The sequence below is a fragment of the Rhododendron vialii genome, chromosome 7a (assembly GCF_030253575.1).
Source record: "Rhododendron vialii isolate Sample 1 chromosome 7a, ASM3025357v1".
Lineage (NCBI taxonomy): Eukaryota > Viridiplantae > Streptophyta > Magnoliopsida > Ericales > Ericaceae > Rhododendron > Rhododendron vialii.
The window spans coordinates 25,880,278-25,902,298 of record NC_080563.1 but is presented as its reverse complement, the minus strand read 5'-3'; the positions used below and the strand labels follow the sequence as shown (position 1 = coordinate 25,902,298).

General features: G+C 38.4%; 1 protein-coding gene across 2 annotated transcripts; it reads right to left on the bottom strand.

Moving 5' to 3' along the window:
* Positions 1–3,402: 3,402 nt before the first annotated feature.
* On the bottom strand, positions 3,403–21,812 carry LOC131333296 (phospholipase D alpha 1-like). 2 transcript variants are annotated; one of them, XM_058367751.1, is made up of 5 exons: positions 21,731–21,812; positions 19,532–19,633; positions 12,692–12,763; positions 6,213–8,067; positions 3,403–4,117 (listed from the first exon to the last, which is right to left on the bottom strand). In XM_058367751.1, the coding sequence occupies exons 2-5, from the start codon at positions 19,616–19,618 to the stop codon at positions 3,669–3,671; spliced, it is 2,463 nt and encodes an 820-aa protein (XP_058223734.1). In that variant the 5' UTR covers positions 19,619–19,633; positions 21,731–21,812; the 3' UTR covers positions 3,403–3,668. The 2 variants fall into 2 exon arrangements, with proteins under 2 accessions (XP_058223734.1, XP_058223733.1); XM_058367750.1 differs by having other exon boundaries at positions 19,532–19,620; positions 21,731–21,777.
* Between the last annotated feature and the right edge of the window lie 209 nt (positions 21,813–22,021).

Below are 22,021 nucleotides of genomic sequence, written 5' to 3'. Positions count from 1 at the left end.
CATTGGGATTATGGCTTGGAGGTGGATTTTGAGGAAGAGGGGTTGGAGTCAAAGGCCTGAGATGGCCAGATTTAACTAATTTTTCCATCACCAAGGACAGAGGTGCCTCGAAGATAGCAAAGTTTCGAGGTTATTGGTTTTGGATTCAGCTTTTCTGTGGAGCTTGGACCTGATTGACATCGACAGCGCGGTTGGAACTCTGAGCGGGGGCATTGTTTCTGCTAGAAGTTGCATTGGCGTAGTTGTTGCTACCAAACAAAGCGGTACTACTTCCTGTGTAAGCACAGGGCTAAGCCTTTTGAACTGAGGTAGAAAAGGTAGGCTCGCTACTTAGAAGAACCCCAGTTTGCAATGCTTCTTCGATGGCCAAACCAGACTCAAAGAAAGTCTCAAAGTTGGCCACCTGAACCAACACAAGGTTTTTAGCATAGTCGGGCTGCAAGTTACGAGAGATGATGCAGATCGGATCCCTTTCACTCGAACAATCAGTCATGAGGACAGCCTTGCTTATCCACCTTTTGATAAAGTCTGCAAAGGACTCCTTTGCATTCATTTCAATTGACTCCAACTCCCGGTGGTCATCTTGAGCTGAGAGTTGTAACTGTAGTGAGCATTGAAAGCTATTTTGATGTCCTCTCATGTTCTTCTTTTGGAGACATCGAGTGACAGAAACCATTGGAATGCTGGACTAGAGAGTGTTTATGGAAACATTTGTGCCATTGCGTCATCTTCGACCGCAAGGAGTTTCATCACACCATGATAACCCAAAAGGTGAGTCTTGGAATCACCGGTTTCGTCGAACTCAGTGAAGTCCGGCATTTTGAATCTTTCAGGCAGCCTGGCATTTGGAAAGAGGCAGAGTTGGTCCATGTCCAGTCCTCCAACGCCAACCTTTTCAGATTTGGAAACTGATGCTTCAAGCTTTGCCATTTTAGCAATTAGAGCTGCTATTTCTAGGTTAAGAACAGCCACCTCGGGATGAGGAAGTTCAACTTCGAGTTCGGGATTGGCTCTCTCCTCCTCGACCCTTTCTCCTCTTGCCGGGAGTCGCTCATTGATCAAAGCACGCAAATTGGTCATAGAAGTCTCGGCCTGATCGGCCCTTTCTTGCATGATTGCCATGTTATGCTAGAGATTGGTGAGAATAGTAGCCTGATCCTGAGGAGCATCGGCCATGATAAGTGCTTTGGTAAACTTCGGTGACGATGTTGAAGAAGGAGAGGATGGAGGTGTCTCGTGCGGTGTAGTTGGCAATGAATCTCCCACTGACGTTGAACCAGCTAGAGCTTCTGTTGAAACTGACTGCGGAGCAAGCCTTGCAAGTCTTCTTTTGTACGGACCTAGTGAACCTTCCCAAGTAGGTTTGGCTCTTGTTCTCGAAATTCTCTTTGATGGTGCAATAGCTCACAACTAGACAGTAAAGTAAATGAAAGCTCAGTGGAGTCCCTGCAGCAATTTATTTGAAAGAATTGAAAGAATGAAAAATGCGCATGTCAACGTCGTCGGTGTCCTCCTAAACTCTACAACTTAAGAGAATCTGTCTCACCATTCAGACGCTGCCAAAATCCTCGGAATTCTTTTCGGGGATGTATCCTTATTGAATTGACTAACACTAAGAGATGTCAAAGTAGTCTAAGCCTTTGACTATTCCGTTCTCGAAGTTTCAACTTTGGAGTCGGAACAACTCGGTGTAGATGACGTGATACCTTAACTGGGGCAGCGTCAGCAGCACTGTGCCTGAGCCCGAGCGGTGTAGGTGATTAGCACTTAACCTAGGTGGTGTAAATATCATGGGATTCTCTCTGTTGTTCCTAGTTTTCTGTTTGAAACCTCGATCAGGCTTTAGACAAGGACTTAGAAAGTATTGATTTCCCAAAGTCTTGTTGATCCAAGGACTTTGAAATTTTGATAACGTGCACCATCGAGATGCACGACTCATCATCGGGCCATGACAGTGTCCTAATAAGCATAAGACAAACTCAACAAGAAACAACCTAGAGGTCGCCCTATCATGCTCCTACGCAAAATAGTATATATGTATAGTACATGCGATAAGGTAAATGGTAACACATAGACAGTATATGGGGATTAGATGCAAATAATCTTACCCTGCGGGTACCTGTCTTAGTTTGGAGAGTTCTAGAGCTTTGTACATGAAGTGGCCGGTTTTGGTTTGAGGGGGTTCCCTAGACTAGAGCCAAGATATACCTCTCGCTGCCCGCGTATTGCAGTGCAACGGTTGAATAGTAGTATGACTCATCATCGTCCAAGGTTGTTGGGCGTTTGAGGACCCCAAGCTCTAGTAAACTGTGTCGGTTACCCAAAACACCTCAACGGGGCTAGCCAACATCGATGCACATGAAGAACGCTAAAAATTGATTAATGGGAGAGAATCGCAACATTTGCAAAATGCCTTTTAAAATGTGGCTCACTTTATTAACCAATACTTGGGAAAAACTACTCAAGTGAACAATCGGAGAAGTCCCAGTTCGGATTGGTCGGATGCGGAGATCCTGTTAAGTCACCATTCCATTTTTCAGCAGCGCGGAATATATTGTTTTGACTGACTTTTACAGGATTGTTCTCAAGAGTATTAATTTTCAAGTATAGGTTAATGCAATAAGTTCCCAGTAGAGTCGCCACTATGGGCACACGCCCCTAAAAATCTTGGTATAAAATCGGGTGCGCCCTTTTTGGAAAGCGCAACGAAACTCTTCGATTCAGAGTCGCAACTCGGGTTTTGCAGTAAACCACCCAAGGAACCGAACTTGAAACGTTTGCTATGTTTTGATTGGAAAAGGTTTTGTAGACCGGTCCGTTGTCACCTTTTGAGATCTGAGGTGCGGGAGCCAGGTTACGAGAGGAGAAGGATTTTAAGGCACCCCTCTCGCCCAATCCGAAGATCGGTCTCTACTCGAACATTTTCAAAATGTTTGATTCTCTTATTTTATCAATTTTTAGCCAATTAGGGTGGAGGAACAGTTAAAGGGGATTAAAACTATAACATGTTTGGCAGGATGTGATAAATGGCATGCTCACATTATTGAAACAATTAGTATAGGATAAAAACAGACTCTTGTGAAAGTTTAAACAGACTCGAAAACACTATTCTCAACGGCAAGTCTAAACGGCGTGTGCCATGGTGACCATTTAGATGCAAATTGTTTACGTTGGGGATGCAATAGACACATTTTGTACAATGGGGACTACATTGAAAAAACGAAAATACTTTGGGAACCATCCATACAAAAAAAGCCGATGGAAAATGTAGAGAAAACGATTCGAAGATAGATAGACATTGACATAAAGAGGATAAATTCTCTATTTGGTAGTTTGGTTTCCCTGTCATTTTTCTTTCCTTTGTTAAAACCCCTCTGATAACCGGTCAGCTGAAAACAGCCATAATAAATAACTTCACTGAAATAATCAATCTGCGTTTTTTCATATTCATTCAAAGCATACAATGGTTACAGGAATAGTAATACAAAGATTTCTTCTAGTACCACCAATATAACTTCTTTTCTCCTGGTGAATGAGTGAGCACATAACGCAAAATTAGAGAAGGATATATACAAGTATACAGCTGACATGCCCCACTACGTACAATGACAGCCGGCCATCAAACGCTACCACCATTACGTCTGGCCTCTGGCCAAGAAGTGTTTCCACTAGGTAGTAAGGATTGGAAGGAGGTACTCAGATTTGGAGCCGAGGACCTTCGCTTTGGTGTCAGGAAAAAACTGAAAACCAGGCAATGTACTGATGTCTCCATTTTCTGAGATCGCAATCGGGTAACTCAGGAGGTGTCCTGGAAGGTCTTCGTCAAATGTGTCACTCGAATAGAGTTTCCAGTTTCTATCAGCCATTAAATTTACTTCTTGGACGCATTTGAGGGTTTCCGGATCAAGAAACAAGGAGTCTGGTTCACCGAGGTGCTCATACCACAATCCCATTCGGAAGCGAAAGATCTCCCCCCTGGCCCTGGGTGTCTGCAGTTGGCTTGTTGATGCCAAATGGTGTGGCTGACAGGCCCCCATTGCAATCTCAGTGTCCCTCCCACCATCCATCGATCTCTGATTTACGTTCGCAGACCCAACAATTATGTACTCATCATCAACTGAAAAGGAACGTGTACAGAGGAAGATTATGAGGTTAGAAAAGTACATTTTTTCAGTTTGACACAAAAAGCATAATCCCTGCCTTATTAGCAAGGTTGAATTTGGATCATAGATATGTGGAAGGAGATGAAAGAAATGACAAGAAGAGAAGCCAAATCTCATCACTACAACAAACATGCCAACGATTTCGTTGCCAAAAGTATTAGAGACGAAGTACTTCATCGCTAAAAGTATTAGAGACGAAGTACTTCATCGCTAAAAGTATTAGCGACAAAATATTTCCTCACCACGTTTCATCACCTATAGGTTGTCGCAAAAAGTGTACGACAGTTTTTTGCGACGAAGAAATAAAATTTCGTCGCCAAATGTACCATTTTGCTGACAAAATTATCATCCAACACAGTTTAAAAGAATTTGGCTTTGATCATCTAGCATATTGGTTGTCATAGAATTGAAACTTTACATATTTTGTACTAGAAACTATGAAGGTGTCAATGTTTATCATGAAAGGTTAGAGAAATTGAATCCTACAAGGGGACAAGGAGGGCCTGTACAAGATGATGAAAGAAGTATTTGGAAGAGAGGTGGATTAATGCAAAACCAGTTCAGACAAAAATGCGAAAGTCTAAAAACCAATGGATCTTGTGATTTCTTCCGTGCCTGAATGAGGATTGAGCTGCGTCTTGGAATAGGATTTCAAGAAGAAACTCGTAATTTCAACCAAAACTTCTATGGTGCTCCCTAGTGGTATGGGAGCACCATACTCCCAATAAACTTATCACAGAAACAGGAGTTATATATTATTGACAAAGGCAACACTTACTATCTTATAAGGCTAAACTTACTATAGAGTATGACAACACTTACTATCTTCAACAGGTAAATCACAGCCCTTGGATCAAAGCCATCAACAAAAAGTAAAGTGGTTTTGTTAAAAATGAAATGGTTTTTTGAACTTTTAACAAAAAAAATGTAGGATTACTTACTACAGAAACAGGAGTTATATATCATTGACTAAAGCAACACTTACTATCTTATAAGGCTAAACTTACCACAGAGTACGAAACCAATCAGATCCAACAGTTCAGGAACAAAGGGAGTATGGTGCTCCCAAACCGCTTGGGAGCACCACAGCCATTGCCAATTTCAACGTCTATGTGAAATTGTGAATAAAACACCATTATTTTCGTGGAAAACATTGAAAGAAATAAACCCTGCGGAAACTACCAGCTACCGAATATAAAATGTTTAGAAACAGTTTTTACCAAAATGACCGGTAATCATGTTGGTGTGACCCGTTGTTCTTAACGGCGAGGTTTGGGTCGTGGGTTCGGTTATGCCTAAGGGCGTGGGAAATTCGCGACTGGCGCATTGGCGAGGCCGTGAACCTGGGCTATTTGGTGCTCTACTTTATTGGAGAGGCTCCGTAGCTGTGGCGTTTGGGCTCGGTTTTGCTGGTTTCCAGGCCGTTTAGGAGGATCAAAGTGGCGGTGCTTGGTGGTCATTGACGGGATCCGGTTTGTGGGGCTCTTGGTGCTGTGGGTCTTCGTTTCTAGAGTCTGGTGGTATTAGGTTCTGGTCCAAATAGGTTGTGGTGGTTTGTTTTGCCGGAAGGTTGGTTGTCGGCGGCCTTTCAGGGCGGCGGAGTGGGTTGATCTGTGTAGATGGTAAGGGTTGGCTGTGGTGTTGGGCTGGGTTTGGCTCATTTTCGGACTGAGCTTGGCCCGTTTTAGCTTTTTGTCGTAGATCTGGGTTTGAGACCCATAGACTTTCTGGGCTTGGCCCAATGGGTGATATGAGCTGAATATAAAATATGGGTTTTTGAGACCCGTAGGGGTGATGGGTTTCGGCCTTTTTAGGTGGGCTTCGTCCCAAAGGGTGTCCTTGATTGGCTTCTTTCTAATTCTAGGTTTGGGTCTCGAATTAGGCAAAGGATTGCTCTTTGAGCATGATGCTGTTTTTTTACTCCTATTAGTCTTGTAACAATCGCAAGATTAATGAATTTTTATTTTTATTTTTTTGCCGTTCAAAATAAACATCAAGAAATACCAACATATAAGTAAAATTACAAGGAAAGAAAAGCAGTCAGTTTACCTATCATCATTTTCGCATGAACGTAGATCATGAAGCGTCGATTCAGCTGAGCTCTCATGTAATCAGTGTCAGCATCTGGCTTCTGAGGAGGAACATACTCTCCAGGTTTCATAGTCTCCCGATTCCCAAGGCAGAAAAATGTCAAATACTCTCTAAGGTTGGCTTTCAGCCCTTTAGCTCTTAGCGCATCGCCAATGTCTTTATACATCATCTCCATAGTCCTCCCTTGCCAATCCAGTATAGCCTGAACCGAACCGCTCTCGGGTACACCTTCTGGCCACATGGGAATCACTACATACACAGAAAACCTCTCTCCTGCTTCAATCTTACTGACAATCTTCAATGAGAGCTCCTTTGGAATTAGATGTAACGCACCAATATCTTCCACCTTGACATCCTTGTATTTCCATCCATACGAGCTTCCGAGGAAATACTGATTCTCAATGTAAATGAAATTCTTAGCTCGACGAATGGCATTGATATAGGCATCCTGAATGCTTCTCTCAATAATGTTGTCTTTTCCAGTGACAAGGCCTAATTCAGCTGTATCCTTGGGTAAAATGGGGAATCCAGAAGCAGCTCCACCGTCCATCGATCTGAATATTTGGACATTCCACGTGTTTGAGTCTTCTAGTGATGTAACTTGTGATGGACGAGTAATGATTCTGTTGAGCTCGTCAAATGTAAACAAAAAATCATCTCCAACTTGTTTTTTCCACCTCTGCTCAAAGTTGTACAGGACATCCCAAGCAACAGGCCCTTCGAGTTTACAATGAATGTCATGCCAGGGCTCCCTTGGACCACCTTTTGCTATTGAAGAGCCCATAAAATTGGGCTGATGGAAATCATCCTTGTGGATTGAGTTCAAAGTACTAAATAAAGAATGATACGGAGTGTCATACCGCCCGCCACAAAGATCAATTCCACCGACAAAACAAACAATCCTCCTTTTTTGTGAACTTTCCCCGGGTACTTCACTATCCACCACCACTGTCTTCTGATGATGAGTAAACATGTTAGAAGTCTCAAACCCCTGAATAATGCTCCTCCCAGCGTCAGGGTTACGTGGGCATAAAATGCACCGTACGCTTGTGGTGCGGAAGTAGTCTGCGGTTTCTTGATCGTGGGTCGCCATCAAACCATCCTTTTTCAATGGTTCGACAGAGGTCCTATCATCCCAAACCAGCATAAGCACTCTTATGCCTTCATTGGCCTTTTTTACAAGCAACTTGCCTAGATTCATGTCTCCTCCGGGCTTTGGCCTTCTCGGATCTCTTATCAAAGTGATTTTAGTATATACAGACCAGCCCGTAATGTAAATGAGGTGTTTTGCATTGGTGATCACATCAAAGATATCCTCCCAGCATCGATGAGGCTCGTAGGTTTCACCTCCAGAGCGATAAGAATCGGGGATAGTCATATCCGAGACATGGGCATCTTGGTACAATGAAACTCTACAGCCCTTCCTCTGCATAAAGAAGGTGCGAGGGACTTCTCCGAACAGATTCTTGATTCCCTGAGACCAATTACTATCTCGAGTGACATTAAGAAATTGGAGCCTCACATGGATTCTAGAACCTCCATGGACTGGAACACGGTTTTCATCTAGTATCTGAATCCATCTGTCCACAGCATATCCGCTGATGACGTCCGTCACAGGCAAATAAGCTCTTCCGATCAATGTTGCACCGATAGGATTATCGTCCTTGACTGTGAATACAACTTCAGAGACAGTATGAGCGCAGTTTATTAGAAAGGATTCGTTCCAACGTGGGTTCGAGGGCTCGTTTTCTCTCAGTCTAGTCCTCCCAACCCTGGCCTTGTCTAGATCAACAGTTGCATAGAGCTTGGTGGCCTGTCAATTTGTATAACATTAAGAGATGTGTTACATGGACTCTTCTGAATGTATAAAGTGTAACGGGATCAAACACTCAACACTTGGATACGATTAAAAAAAAAAAATCAACACCTGGAAATGATAAAAACAAATAATTGAGCACTTGGATAAAATGTAGGCTTAATTTCATGAACACCCCCTCAACTATCACGTTTTGTCAACATCACCCCCCAAACAAAAAAACCGATCATCACCCACTCGACTATCAAAGCAAATCAACATCACCCCCTCCGTCCAAATCTATTAACATTTTTGACGGAAAAATGGATTTTTTAGACTGGGAATGAATTCTAACCCCAAAATAACCTTACCTTTGGCGGGAAAATTAGGCTTGGGGTTTTCTTTTTTTTTTTTTGAGCAGCAAAGAAAATTTTTATTAATCAAAGTAAAATTACAATGATTAAAAGAAGAGAAAGAACAAGGCATCATAACAAACGAAACACATCCCAGTTGACCCAATCCACCTGCTAATCACACGCCGCTAACTACCCTAAGAGCCAACCACAACAACAAAACAACCTACACAAACCACAAGGAAGTGACAACAATCCAAGAAAACCATCTAAAACAACCCCATCCGCCACACAACTCAACCCCGCCGTGCCCAAAGCCACCGCTGCCGCCCACCCCACCATCGCCATACAACGCCACCCACAAAAAACCTTCGCACCAACAAAACTTGCAAAAGAACCCTCCAGAAGGTTTAGGTTGAATCACGAATCCAACAACGGTAGCAAAGAACCGACCAAGACGTCGAAGGGATGAGACGAATAAACCCGGAGACCCACCAACAAATGTGCGACTCCAAATTGCCGTTAAGCCGAATCTGGATACACCCAACAGTGTAAAAACCGGCGGGAGCCACACCTAGATTGTCAATGCTGTTAAGCCCAAAACCGAAAGCACCTAGTAGTGCTATGGGCAACAATCCAGGAGTTGGTAAAGGAGAAATCCCACCGGAACCAACCCGCTACCACCGAAACACCCCAACCCCTCCCACCAAAGCCACCCAAAACACCTTCAACGCCCAACCCACCTAAATCGCATCCAAGCCCCCAACCACCTCCGCCAGATCCACCAATACCGCAGCAGCCTTGGGGACACCCTAGTTTTGTTTGTCTGCTTCTTTTTTCTTTTTAGGGAGAGAAACTAAAGAGACGGGAGAGAGCATCTCCACCAGCCTCAAGCAAATTCTAGGCAAAATGCTTAGAAAAAGTGCAAATTTCTACTTTGACTAGTCATCAAATAAATAGAGTACCGCCTAAGCATTTAATCTATCTATAAACATTTAAAAAAAAAAAAACACAGGTGAGGCAGAAGAGGAAACAGCAGAGCCACAACACCGGAGCCAGATCATAGAAGAAGAAGAGAAGAGAGAAAGGGTAGATTTCATTGAAGAAACCCAGATGAATTTACAAACATTCGTTTTATTCAAAATTGCAAAGATTACAAATCGATACAAATTTACAAATCACTCATGAGAGGAATTTACCCAATGACACAGTAAAAGGAATTTACAATTTTCATATCCTACCAATAGATAATACCAACGAAGAAACCCAGACACCAGAGCAAACGACGGCAATGGTTGTAGATTTCAGATGAAGAATTTACCCAATGACGGCGACGACAACCACCACCAGAACGACGATTGGAGCTGAAATACTGGTGCTGATTACTCGTCGGACGAAGGGACCGAGGAATACATGCGAGCGAGAGAGAGAGAGAGAGAGAGAGAGAGAGAGGGGAGGGGCTGCCGAGGTGCTACAATTGGATTTTAGGGTCTGGGACTTATGGAAAGGAAAACAAAAGAAAGAAAAATAAAAGAGAAGAAAAATGAGAGGAAAATAGAAGAAAATATTTACTGTTTACAACACTTAAAATTTTTATTTTATTCTCTCTTTTTCTACGACCGAACAATAGAAGAGAAAATTTTTTAATTTTCCTTCATTCTCCTTTCTCTTTCCTAAGTTTCAAACAAAGCCTTTCATTTGGGTTTTCCTCTATATCGGCTATGGCGTGGGAGAGGGGGAGAGAGGAGAACGATGAAAAAAAAATTCCTTGGGTACAAAAACCTACTTTAACTTAACAGGGTTAGGGCTGTAAATGAACTGAGCCGTTCGCGAACAGTTCGAGGCTCGGCTCGGTAAAAGCTCATTTGCGACTCGTCTATTAAACGAACTGAACTTGAACCTCAATTTTAGGCTTGTTCCATAAATGAGCCGAACTTAAGCCTAATAGTATTCGGCTCGGTTAGGCTCGCGAACTTGAGGTCAAAATATAATTAATAATACTTTAGGGGTTTATCTATAAATATTATATATTTTAAGGGTGTATGTATAATTTAATTTTTACTTTTACAGTACTCATACGGTCATACCTTCGTTCCGTCAATATTTAGCCGGTTATATATATTAATTTTTACTTTTTTTACTCATCGATACAAACAATGAGTCCTGTTTAAAAATATTAGGGTTTCTTATCCACCCACTGCTCTCACCGCCGCTCTTTTACATCACCTGCCTCTGCCTGCTCCACAGGACCACAGCCTCTTCCCGCCTCCTCAACATTGTTTCTCTTTCTCTTTCTCGTACCAGGTATTCTTTTTGATCGATTTTTTTAAGGAGAATTTGAGAAGGGTTTGTATTTGTGTTTTTAGGGTGTCTTGATTTCTGTTCATGGATGGTTATTTGATTCTGTATGTACATTTTTGTACCTGTATTGGACAACTGCTAAAACTAATTCATGATATTGTATGGTATCTCGATGCTTATGTCCGAAACAGGGTCTATTGTACTGAAGGGGATCGGGAGCTATTTGTTCTCTCATTGATCACTCTACTGTGGTTAGTAATGTCCTCCTCCTCTCTTCATCTCATGTCTATTATTTTTTCCTTGCTCGTTTTGGTTATTACTGTACTTTTAATTTTTTTTTTCCTTTAGCTATGTCAAATGGACAAATTTATCCTACTTCACTAGAAGGAGATTCTGGTGTGGCATTTAGTTCGTTTGAAGAATCATCTACTAGTCCAGTCATGGAGAATCTTAATGAAGATGCAGATAATGCAAACAATGTGATTCCCGTGGAGGGTAATCCTCCAGATGAGGGTATTCTAAATCTGTGATGTAGTCTTTTGTGGGATGGTTTTGTTAGAGACTAGCTGAATTTTGGTTGTATTCTTGTGGTAGTTTTTCTTTCTTTAAGTTTGGTTATTTTATTGATAATATATTGTCATGATTTTATTGTTTTTTTCCCATTTTTTTTCATATATGCGTGAATTGTGATTTGAAAATGGGAAAAAAAAATCTCACGAGCCTGAATTCGAGCCTGAACTGTATTAGAAAAAAGAGCTGTATTCGAGCTTGGATTCGGCTCGGTTCGGCTCGTTTAAGCCTACCGAGCCCTAACGAGCCGAATCCGAGCTTTGAAAAATTCCAACGAGCCGAACTCGAACTCTTTTATTCAGGTTCGATTCGAGCCCGAGCCGAATTTGAGCCTTACTTGCACCTTAACGAACTGATCCCGAATATCACCAGGTTCGGCTCGGTTCGGCTCGTTTACAGCCCTAAACAGGGGTATCTGCGGATCGAAAAAAAACATAATAAGGGTATCTTAGTCTTTTCTCTGTTTCCATCCAAAGTTTTAACAGATTTGTACTGAGGGGGTGATGTTTATTGGTTTTGATAGTTGAGGGGGTGATGTTGATCAAATTTTTAGTTTAGGGGGTGATGTTGAAAACGTGATAGTTAAAGAGGTGTTTTTGAAATTAAGCCTAAAATATATGAGATACATAATTGACATTTAGGCCCCGTTCCGGAAACGGAAATAAGTACTTATTTTTTAAGAAGGCAATTTTAAGCTCAAAAATCATGTGTTTACGTAAATAATTTTTCTATCAATATGAATCTTGTTTGATAGATCTCATTGAGATCTTTTATACGGTGAAAAAAAAATTGAAAAATAATTTTTCATTTATATTATTTTTGAGTTTGAAAATATGAAATAAGTACTTATTTTTAAAAAAAAGTGTTCTGGAACGGAGCCTTAAGATAGAAATCTACCTGGCAAGCATATTTAGTAATTGAGATTAAATTCCTTCCGTCGGCAGCAAAATTAATGAGTTTATCACTACTGTCATTTTGGGCTTCACAGTGCATTAACTGTCAATCTAAATTGTTCATCTTGTAGGGCCTACACATCTGTAGTATTCTTATCCAAAAAATTAATTCCACCGGGCATCGATAGGTGTATCAAAATTTAAATTTTAGTTAGTAATTACAGAGTACGATAGAACTATGCATGAAACTCTCATTGCACATAGAATGCTCGATCACACTAGAAATCACCATTACTCCATACGGCAAATTAAATGAGCTAATAAATCTAAAAAAGAAAACAACAAGATCCATGTATCTTTCACCTGGGATTTAGATGAATTTGATAATAAGATAACAAACCACACGCGGCACTGGGGCCTGAATCTATGTAATATGGATCCAAAAGTGTATCTAGAGAGATAATATTGTGAAGCTAACAATTGAAGAAGGAGCCGACATTATATATATAGCACAATGAATATTACCTCGCGCCGGCGGAGCACTAATCTCTTGAGTTGGTATATAAATCTTCTGCCCATATCTTTCGGAGCAACGGTCTCCATATTCCCAGAGTAAGTACAACAAAGATTATAGATGCAAAGTTAATAATTATCAAAAGAAATACTAACAGTGCAAATCTGGGTACATGCTTGTTTACCATGGCTAAGTATATGAACATGTATTTTCAAGCTGATAAAGAGTGCCTATGGCAACAAGACTTTACTTGAAAAAAATATGAGGAATGCTAGGTATACAGATGCAGCTGGAACAGTTCGATGCACGTGAATTTGATAGTTTCGGATAGTAGGAAGGGTGGTTTACTATGAAGTAAGAATTTGAATAACAACTTTGTTCCCCCCAAAAATATTAGAACAAAACATGCCAACACTATTATTCTTTTAGACATTGCAATATCGATCAACTAGTATGCACATTTCACCTTATTGCGAACCGGCATGGGTTTTATTCCTAAAATACTAGTAGGTGACGATGAGAACTTGAATACAATTCATAGGATAGAAACTACGTGGGCATATCAAGGAGCTAAAAAAAACTAGAAGTAGACATATATAGAGCATTGCATGGTAATAATAATTGGTATTTGATGGAATAAATAGCTAGAGAGTATAGCACATAAATTACAACCAATAGAAATAGGAGCAAAAATTTAAGTTTCAGTGAATTAAATGGTAGCAGTGGAACCAGAATTCAAAATGGCGGGTTCAATAACAATTAGAATACAGACAGTTACAGGTCTTCTAAATTAACCACCAAATTACATGGAAAACTACCACTCCTCATCTTTCTAGAGTAATTATTCCATGCACCTCAGGCACTATGTGGCAGTGCCAAAAACTCTTCTCTACCACACATTTATATGGGCACCACACACTTTGTAATGAAAACCACTCAAATATGTGATAGAGAAAGAGTTTGAGATATCACGTGACAGTGCCTTATAAGGACTCTGGAGGAGCATTGAGGATTTTATTGAAACTGACTAACGAAGCACTTAAACGTCAGAAAGCTAGGGCATCCAAAGTTCTTGGGTGAGTTTTGTCATATTAAGGACCACATTTGTAAGTGACTGTAGTAACGATCCGAATTTTTGGCCAAATTTTTTTTCGAATAAAATTAAACATTCTATTGAATTAATTTTTTTTAAATTAAATTGTTTTGTTAATTATTAAACCTAACCTAGACTTTCTAACCTAAAATCCCTAACATTAGCTATTGAACCCAAATCCCTTGAATTGAGGAGAACCAAAAATCCTAGAGATGAGAGTGAGGTGTGTGCCGTGTGTGTGAGAGGATGAAGGAAAGGAAACTTCCTCTTGTACAACTCTACCTAGGGCCATTTAAAACCAAATCTAGTTCTAGATTTTAGTGTACAAAATTAGATATGAGCTGCATACGCCTATATCCTAATTATAATAAAACCTAGAGATTTACTAGGATTGTTCTTGAATAAAACTCCTAGATTTGGTGATACTATTTGATTCTTGCATTTACAACCCAAGACTAAGAAAAAAATAAACCTAAATACTAATATCAAATCCTAGATTTTAATTTCTTGAACCAATTAATTTTTTCATTTAGAAACCAAAACGTGTGTGTGTGACCGTACGCTGAATCTTGTGAAGAAAAAAGAAGATTTGATTTAGCTCCAAGTCTTGTACCAAATATTTACTTGTACCAAGTTGGTTGTTCATCTCTCTCCTCTAGTGGTGACCAAGGTTCAAGTCCCACGGGGGCGAAGCTTTGGGGGCCAGAGTTATGGATAGCCTCTGAACCCTCTATGCTAACTCTAACACCCCCCACTAACCCCCGTTGATGTATACAATGTTGACCCCAAAAAAAAATCTATTAAAAGCCCTAATAGATTTACCCTAAAAACCTAAGATTTCTACATAGATTTTTCTTGATTCTTAGTACCTAAAATCCCATGTTTTAAGGAATAGGGTAGATTTCCTCTTGATTCTCATGTTCAAATAATTAAAGCACATGCACCACCCTCACTCTAAAACTACTTAAAGCCTAGGATTTGCTAGGATTTGCCATGGATATGTAGAACATGTAATCCAGAGAGAGGGAGGGAGGGGCCGTGTGTAAGAGAGATGGGAAAGGTGTGAGTTGTAAGTTGTAAGTTTGTACTTCCTAGATTAATTTAGTCCTTGAACTCTAGGATTTTTCATGGATTCTTAATAGATTGTTCTCATAAAATGTTGTACTTTCCAAATCTTTTGGATTAGAAAAATAAATAAATGAAAGAGAGAAGAAGGAGCCGAGAGAGATGGGATAGGAATAGATTATATTCTACAAATCTTGTACTTCAAAGATTGTATACCTACAACCCTAATTAATACAAGTCATCCAAGACTTTAGTTTATTTAGCCATGCAACCTAAAGATTTTTGGTACTTCAAATCCATTAAAAGAGGAGAGATTAATGAGGGAGAGAGAGAAGAGTGTAGGGCCGCGAGAGAGGGAGAGATGCAGAGAGATTTATTTTGTAAATTTTTAGACCCAAAAATCTTGTACTACTTGTCCTTCTTGATTTTCCTAGCCCTAAAACCCTAATTGTTTGCCATAAAACCTAAGAGTTTTATGTACTTTGGATCCTTAAATCAAGGAAATCAATGGGAGAGAGAGGGAGAGAACCGGTTCCATGGCCTATAAATACCACCCTCCTCTCCACCATTTCTCACATCTTCAATTCATACTTCATTTGTGTTCCATTGATAGAGTTTGGGAGAGAGAGAAAGAGAGGGAGAGTTCGGCCTTGGGAGAGAGAGGAGGAGGAAATGTTAGTTTTCAAGTACCACCACTGAATCACAACCACATCTCCACCTCAAAACCACCATTTGATGATCCTAGTTCTCAAATTTCTTGGAGGTATTTGTGTTTCTGAAAATAGAAAGCTACTTTCTTTTTTTTATCTTGTTTGGACAGACGCAACACTACTCCACCCCATTTTTCCATCTAACGTATCCGTAGTTGTTCTACTCCAAGAAGCACGATAGAAACCTCCTATCTACTCACCTAAGTATAATGTTGATGTGTCATACGTTTAACTATTGATTTATAATTTTTATGATATCGCATGATTAAAACGTTTAAGTTGAAAAGTTGATATTATCGTTGTAATGTTTAATTAATTGCATGATTAGAAATGTTATGTTGTTTGATAAGTTGTGATGTTATAATTTTTATAGTTGTTGAAAGTAGAAATGCATGAAATTAGGAATTTACTATTATTGCATGATTTTAGTAAGCTTTGAAATATTTATGTGAACACGAGAAAATGATGCATGATTACGAGACACGAGAAATGAGAAGTGGAATACAAAAAGTAAAAAAAAAATGTGGAAAGATTAATAATTGTGTGAGTATGAGAACCCGATGGAATCTAAAACAATCATTAGCGGAATCATGGCTCAAATGCGCGCGTGTGAGCATGAGAGTCCGATGGAATCTAAAAGATGGTTAGCGAAAACATGGCTCGGGTGTGCGTGTGTGAGCATGAGAGTCCGATGGAATCTGAAAGATGGTTAGCGGAAATATGGCTCGGGTGTGCATTTGACCTAGGAGCCCAATGGAATCTAAAAGAATGGTTAGCGGAACTAGTGTCGTGTGAAAATGGTGAAAGAACCAATGAAATGAATAAGAATGAGAGTCCGATGGAATCTGAAAAATGATTAGCAGAATCAGTACTTTTGGGTGTAACAAATTAGCCTGGGAGCCCAATGGAATTTGAAAGATGGTTAGCGAAATCAATGCTCGAGGAAAGTTAATGGAAAGTGAAAATTGATACTTGATAAATGATGACATAAATTACGATACGTTGCTTTGACTGTGAAATAAATGCTATACATATGTTGAACTGTTAAATCTCTGGGTTTTACTTTGCAAAGTTATATATTATTTTTGCTAAAGTATGAAATATGGGGGTATGACTTAGCTATTATGCTTAATTGCTCATAGTGCTACTTTTTGTGGCCTTGACATATTATGTCAAAGTTTAGAGATGTACAGGTGAGTACTATCCATCAGAAGAGTACGGTGCTGATCAGAGGCTTGTTGAGGATGAAGAACGATGCAAGAAGAAGATTCACTTTAGTGCCCTCTCCTATTTAATCTCTCTTCATCCCCTTTTTAAAGTCCAGTATTTCATTTTGGGCTGTTTCTTAATAAGTGTCCATTTTGTAAAGTTAATGGATAAAAGTTGGTACATTTTCCATTTTGCCCCTAAAAGTAGATTCCATTTTGAAAAGTTAATGAGTAAAAGTGTAATGATGATGTTTTCTTAATAAGTTGAAGTTACGAAACGAGACACTTAAAAAGGGACAGAGGGAGTATATAATTGTAACTTGAGTTTAAAGAAAAATTAGTTTGTAATGACTTTATATTTAATAAATGTTAAAAATCTATTAAATTAATGTTCTCAAAAATCGGGGCATTACAACATCTACAAGATTTATGTAGAAAAAAAGGGACAATCCGGAGTCCTTTCTTTCTTTGTTTCTATCATAGAATGGGTTTATTTATTGTATTGGTTAAATTGTTGGACTTGGTTGTCTTGTTTACTCTCACAATTGATGTAGTATCTCGGGCTTGTATTTTGTACTTCATATCTGATGTAAAAATGATCTCTTCTATCGATTGAAAAAAAAAAAATGTGTTTAGGTGAAAATTACCGTTTTAATCTCTTTTCGTGGTGCCTCAATTTTTGTGAACTTCATTATATATATTAATAATAAAAACTTGTGAGATTCTTTGTTTTCATTTTTTTTTTGGATTATTTTGGCCGGCCTTAAAATGAAAAATTTATGCAGTGCTTCAGAAGTAAAGTTCATTCCCTCACATAAATATGTGAGCCATATCCTTAGGTGTGTAAAAAATTCTCGCATTTATTGGAGGGCAGGAGCATTGCTATTGGAGCAGCGACATAATCTCTCCTTTAGGTACTGTTCAATTGCACGAAAATGATAGGAAAATCAATTTTTCTATAACTTTCTGTATGTTCAGTTACCAGAAAAATTATAAGTCTCACAACTTCAATTTTTCCATTGGAAATCACTTTCTTGCAAAATAAGTACCTCACATAAATATGTGAGCCATATCCTTAGGTGTGTAAAAAATTCTCGCATTTATTGGAGGGCAGGAGCATTGCTATTGGAGCAGCGACATAATCTCTCCTTTAGGTACTGTTCAATTGCACGAAAATGATAGGAAAATCAATTTTTCTACTCCCTCCGTCCCTTTTTTTGTGTTCAGTATTCCATTTTGGGCTGTCCCTTAATAAGTGTCCATTTTGTAAAGTTAGGGGGGTAAAAGTTGGTGTATTGTCTATTTTGTCCCTAAAAGTAGATTTTATTTTTAAAAGTTAGTGAGTAAAAGTGTAATGATGATAGGTAAATAGGAAAAGTGGAGGAAAAAGTTGATGTAATGATGATGTCTTTTTAATAAGTTGGAGTTACGAAGCAGGACACTTAAAAAGGGACGGAGGGAGTATAACTTTCTGTATGTTCAGTTACCAGAAAAATTATAGGTCTCACAACTTCAATTTTTCCATTGGAAATCACTTTCTTGCAAAATAAGTATTGTCAAAAGGAAAGAATTCTTGTTTTCCTGCAAAAGGAAAGAATTCTTGTTTTCCTGCAAGATTTTTTGTCAAGAGAACACATACAGAAAAAAAAATTTATATTTTACGTACTTTAATTTGCTTCACTTCACTTTTTCTACAAACTAATTGCTCAAAAAATTCTTGAAAACTGAATGGAGCCTTAATTGATGGGCTATGTACAGTATAGTAGTACTACCGAATGGCTATGAATTTCAATTTGAGATTAAGGCTCTGTTTGTTCCGATGTAAAATATTTTTTCAAACAAATTTCAAACTTTTATTTTTCAGTGTTTGGTCGGCACATGAAAATATTTTCAGAGAGAGAGAGAGGATAAGATGGTGGAATTCGATTCCAGAGAGAGAGAGAGAGAGATGAGAATAAGGGAATTAAAAGTGGATCAGGATTGACGATCGAGGAAACTCATCAGTGAGAATTGCAGTAGAAGGTAGTGGGTTTATTTTGGAAAATAATTTACGAAAGATTTAAGGGTAAGTCATTTTTATCCAATTAATGAAAAATATTTTACTTTCTTATTTTGTATACAACTAAACACTGATAAATAGGTAAAACATTTTACCGGAAAACAATTTACGCCCAAACAAACAGAGCCTAAGTACATTATTAGCAAACAGCAATCGCAATAAATTTTTACTCCGTAAAGGAGTAACTAAACTTGGGCATCTCTAGTGAAAAATGTTAAGGGCCTAGTTTGCTTAGAATTAGCTGACTTTGGTCAGCTAGTAAACATTTTACAGATTTTTCCACTTTAATGGTATATACACATTTTTCCACTGTAATGGTATTGTTAAATGCTGAGTTGGCACTAGCCAACATTAACTGCTGCACTAACTGTAGCTGTGTCCTTAACCAACAAAAAGAGGAGAGAGAGAGAGAGAAAAGAAGAGAGAGAAGGAGCAAAAGTGCTCTGTCATACGAGGAGAGAGAGAGAGGAGAAGGGACGGACGAGGAAAGAGAGAAAGGGGAAGGGATGGGTCCACATGAATATATATATATATATATATATATATATATATATATATATTACACCTCTTAATTCATACTATCGCACATCTTAACTACAACATATATTCATTTCTTAAAGTTATACACTCTCAACAAACAAAATTTGGAACCCATTTTAAATATTTTATGTCATATAACACACAATTTTTAACACCACCACCAGAAATGCTCTTACCTTGGCACATAAATTAAAGCCAAATTTGCTGAGCCTAGCCTCATAAAAGGTAACTTGAAGCGTCCCATGGAGTAAGTGTTGTTCCATTCCTTACCCGAACAACTACCAAAATAGGTCAATCAGAACCACAAAAAAAAAGAAGGGTAAAAGCTAAAAAAAACAAAGAAAACAAAAAAAGAGCAAAGGAAAAAAAGAATGTAGTGTCTTAAGTTGCAAGCCTTAAAGCATTAGGCATTGTGAATGGTAACCCCAACGGGTTGGTATAGTGGTCAAGCCCTAAGACTTTGGAATTTACTTATTTCTAAAGTCTTATGTTCGAAATTTCGCAAGTGCCATCAACTTTTTTGGGGCCAGCCCATGCGAAGCATTTTGCTTCGGCTTTAAGTGGAGATTCCGCTAATGGACAATGGATTTATGATCTCAAGATTAGTCAAGGTGCGGGTAAGCTAGCCTGAACACCTGGTCATTAAAAAAACATTGAGAATGACCTTTTTACCCAGATAACATATTCCTCTGAGACACACTCTCTGATAAGATTTGAGGTTCAAATCCCCATTCCAATGACTATGTTTGAAATTAATTTTGGCACTCCACTTTTAACAATTGACACTCCACTTTTTATCTTTTTCCTATTTAAAATTATAACAGTACCCTTTAAAGTAGATGAACACCAACAAAATAAAGGATAATTTAGTCATTTCACATAGGAAAAAGACAAAAAGTATGGTGTCAATGGCTAAATGTAGAGTGCGAAAATCATTTTCCTTAATTTTACGGCTTTATTTTTGACTTACAAGTGTAAAATTTATTTCGGTATTTTTTATTTTTTGTAACTTTTTATTTAGTTTTTCGTTGTAATTTTTGAGACTAATCATTCGTCTCGAAAAGACAAATCGAAAAAGTATAAAAATATGGACCAGTGTTAAAAAAATTCATATAAGATGATTTACCCAAAAAAATTCAAATAAGATGGTATTTTAGTCAAATAAGACAACTTTTTGATACTTATTCCGTCTTCAGTGAACTTATTTTTTTACTTTCAGTCTTTGTACTTTTTAGATTATATATATAGCCCTTCTAATGAGGGTGCCCTTATTTTTGTTATTTGCGGGCTTCTGTTGTCAGTCGTTGGATCGTGATTTCAATGGTCTGGATCTGCTGATGGTGATAAACCATTTATGACGGGTCATAAATGAATGGTTTATCACCATCAGCAAATCCGGATCATTAAAATCACAATCCAACGGCTACCAGCGACGTCTACATTTAACAAAATCTCTGGGGGAGCTAGTGCGGCCACATGCACCAGCTTACTTCTCTGGAAAATTAGTTTATAGCTTTTGTCAAGATTTTAACCTATTACTCGAGAAATCTTATACTCCCTCTATTCTTAAATGAGAGCCCATCTTAGGAATTTCAACTTTTTTAGAGAACATGTAATCATTATACTACCTCCGTCCCAATTTAATTGTCACTTTTGAGAGTTCATGCCACTTTTCAATTGATTATATATTGTAATTTATAATGTTTTAGGTGATTTTGAAAACATTGTATTATAGAACAAATCGAGATCTATCAAACAAGATCCATATTGGATATAAAATTTATTACCAATTTAAAGATATAACTAGTTTTTTTATCTAGTTAGAATAGAGCTGAGACAAGTAAATTGTGACGGAAGGAGTACCTACTTTCTATCATTACCCCTATATTAGTATATTCTACTTATTTTACCCCATTTGCATTCACATATGAGGGACACTTTTGGAATTTTATCAAATTTTTCTACTTCTATATTTGGAAAGGAACAATCATTTTAGAATTAGAACATCCTAAAATGGAATAAGGGACTCTCAATTAGCTAGGAAAGGAGGGAGGATTACGCATGTCCTGCTCGTCCCCTATATTTATTTATTTCCAAAATTTCTCTACAAAATGGGAGCATTATGCATTCATTTTTTTGACATGATTAGTCAAAGTAACAAAAATCACCTTTCTATATATGAAGTTAAGGCATTTCAGAAAAACATTAAGAAGTACGAATTGAACGGCATTTCTATAGTTTCACCACGTGCAATGCATTTGCAGAAAAGTGAAGTGCCAACAACTTAAAGCAAAATGTTTGATGCAGGATACCAATATATATATCACAGCTATGTATTTATAAAAGGTTTCGCATGTTTGGGAAAATGAACGAACCTTATGGTGTGCTGTCCTTAAGGAAGAATTGCAATATGTAGAGAAACAGGACAGGGTTTTTGGAAAGGTGCTTTGCCTTTGTGGGAGAAGGCTAGGGTACTGTCCCTGCCCATATAAAGAGGAAGAGAATCTAAAAATCTTTGCTTCCAAGAAAGTGATGTCTCATGTTTAAGTTTCATGATAAACTTTATGAGATTCCCTTAGAAACATTCAACTTTCAGTCAGGGCAAATCCTAATATTTTGGAAGCCTAAAACAAATTTAAAAAATGAGGCCGTATGTTTTTGAAAAA

Excerpts from the sequence above, each read along its gene's own strand:
- LOC131333296 (XM_058367751.1), bottom strand. The coding sequence starts at position 19,618 with ATGGAACAACACTTACTCCATGGGACGCTTCAAGTTACCTTTTATGAG. Across the intron at positions 8,068-12,691 it reads TAGTGCTCCGCCGGCGCGAG|GCCACCAAGCTCTATGCAAC; the intron begins GTAATATTCATT and ends ACAAATTGACAG. Across the intron at positions 4,118-6,212 it reads TCATGCGAAAATGATGATAG|TTGATGATGAGTACATAATT; the intron begins GTAAACTGACTG and ends GTTCCTTTTCAG.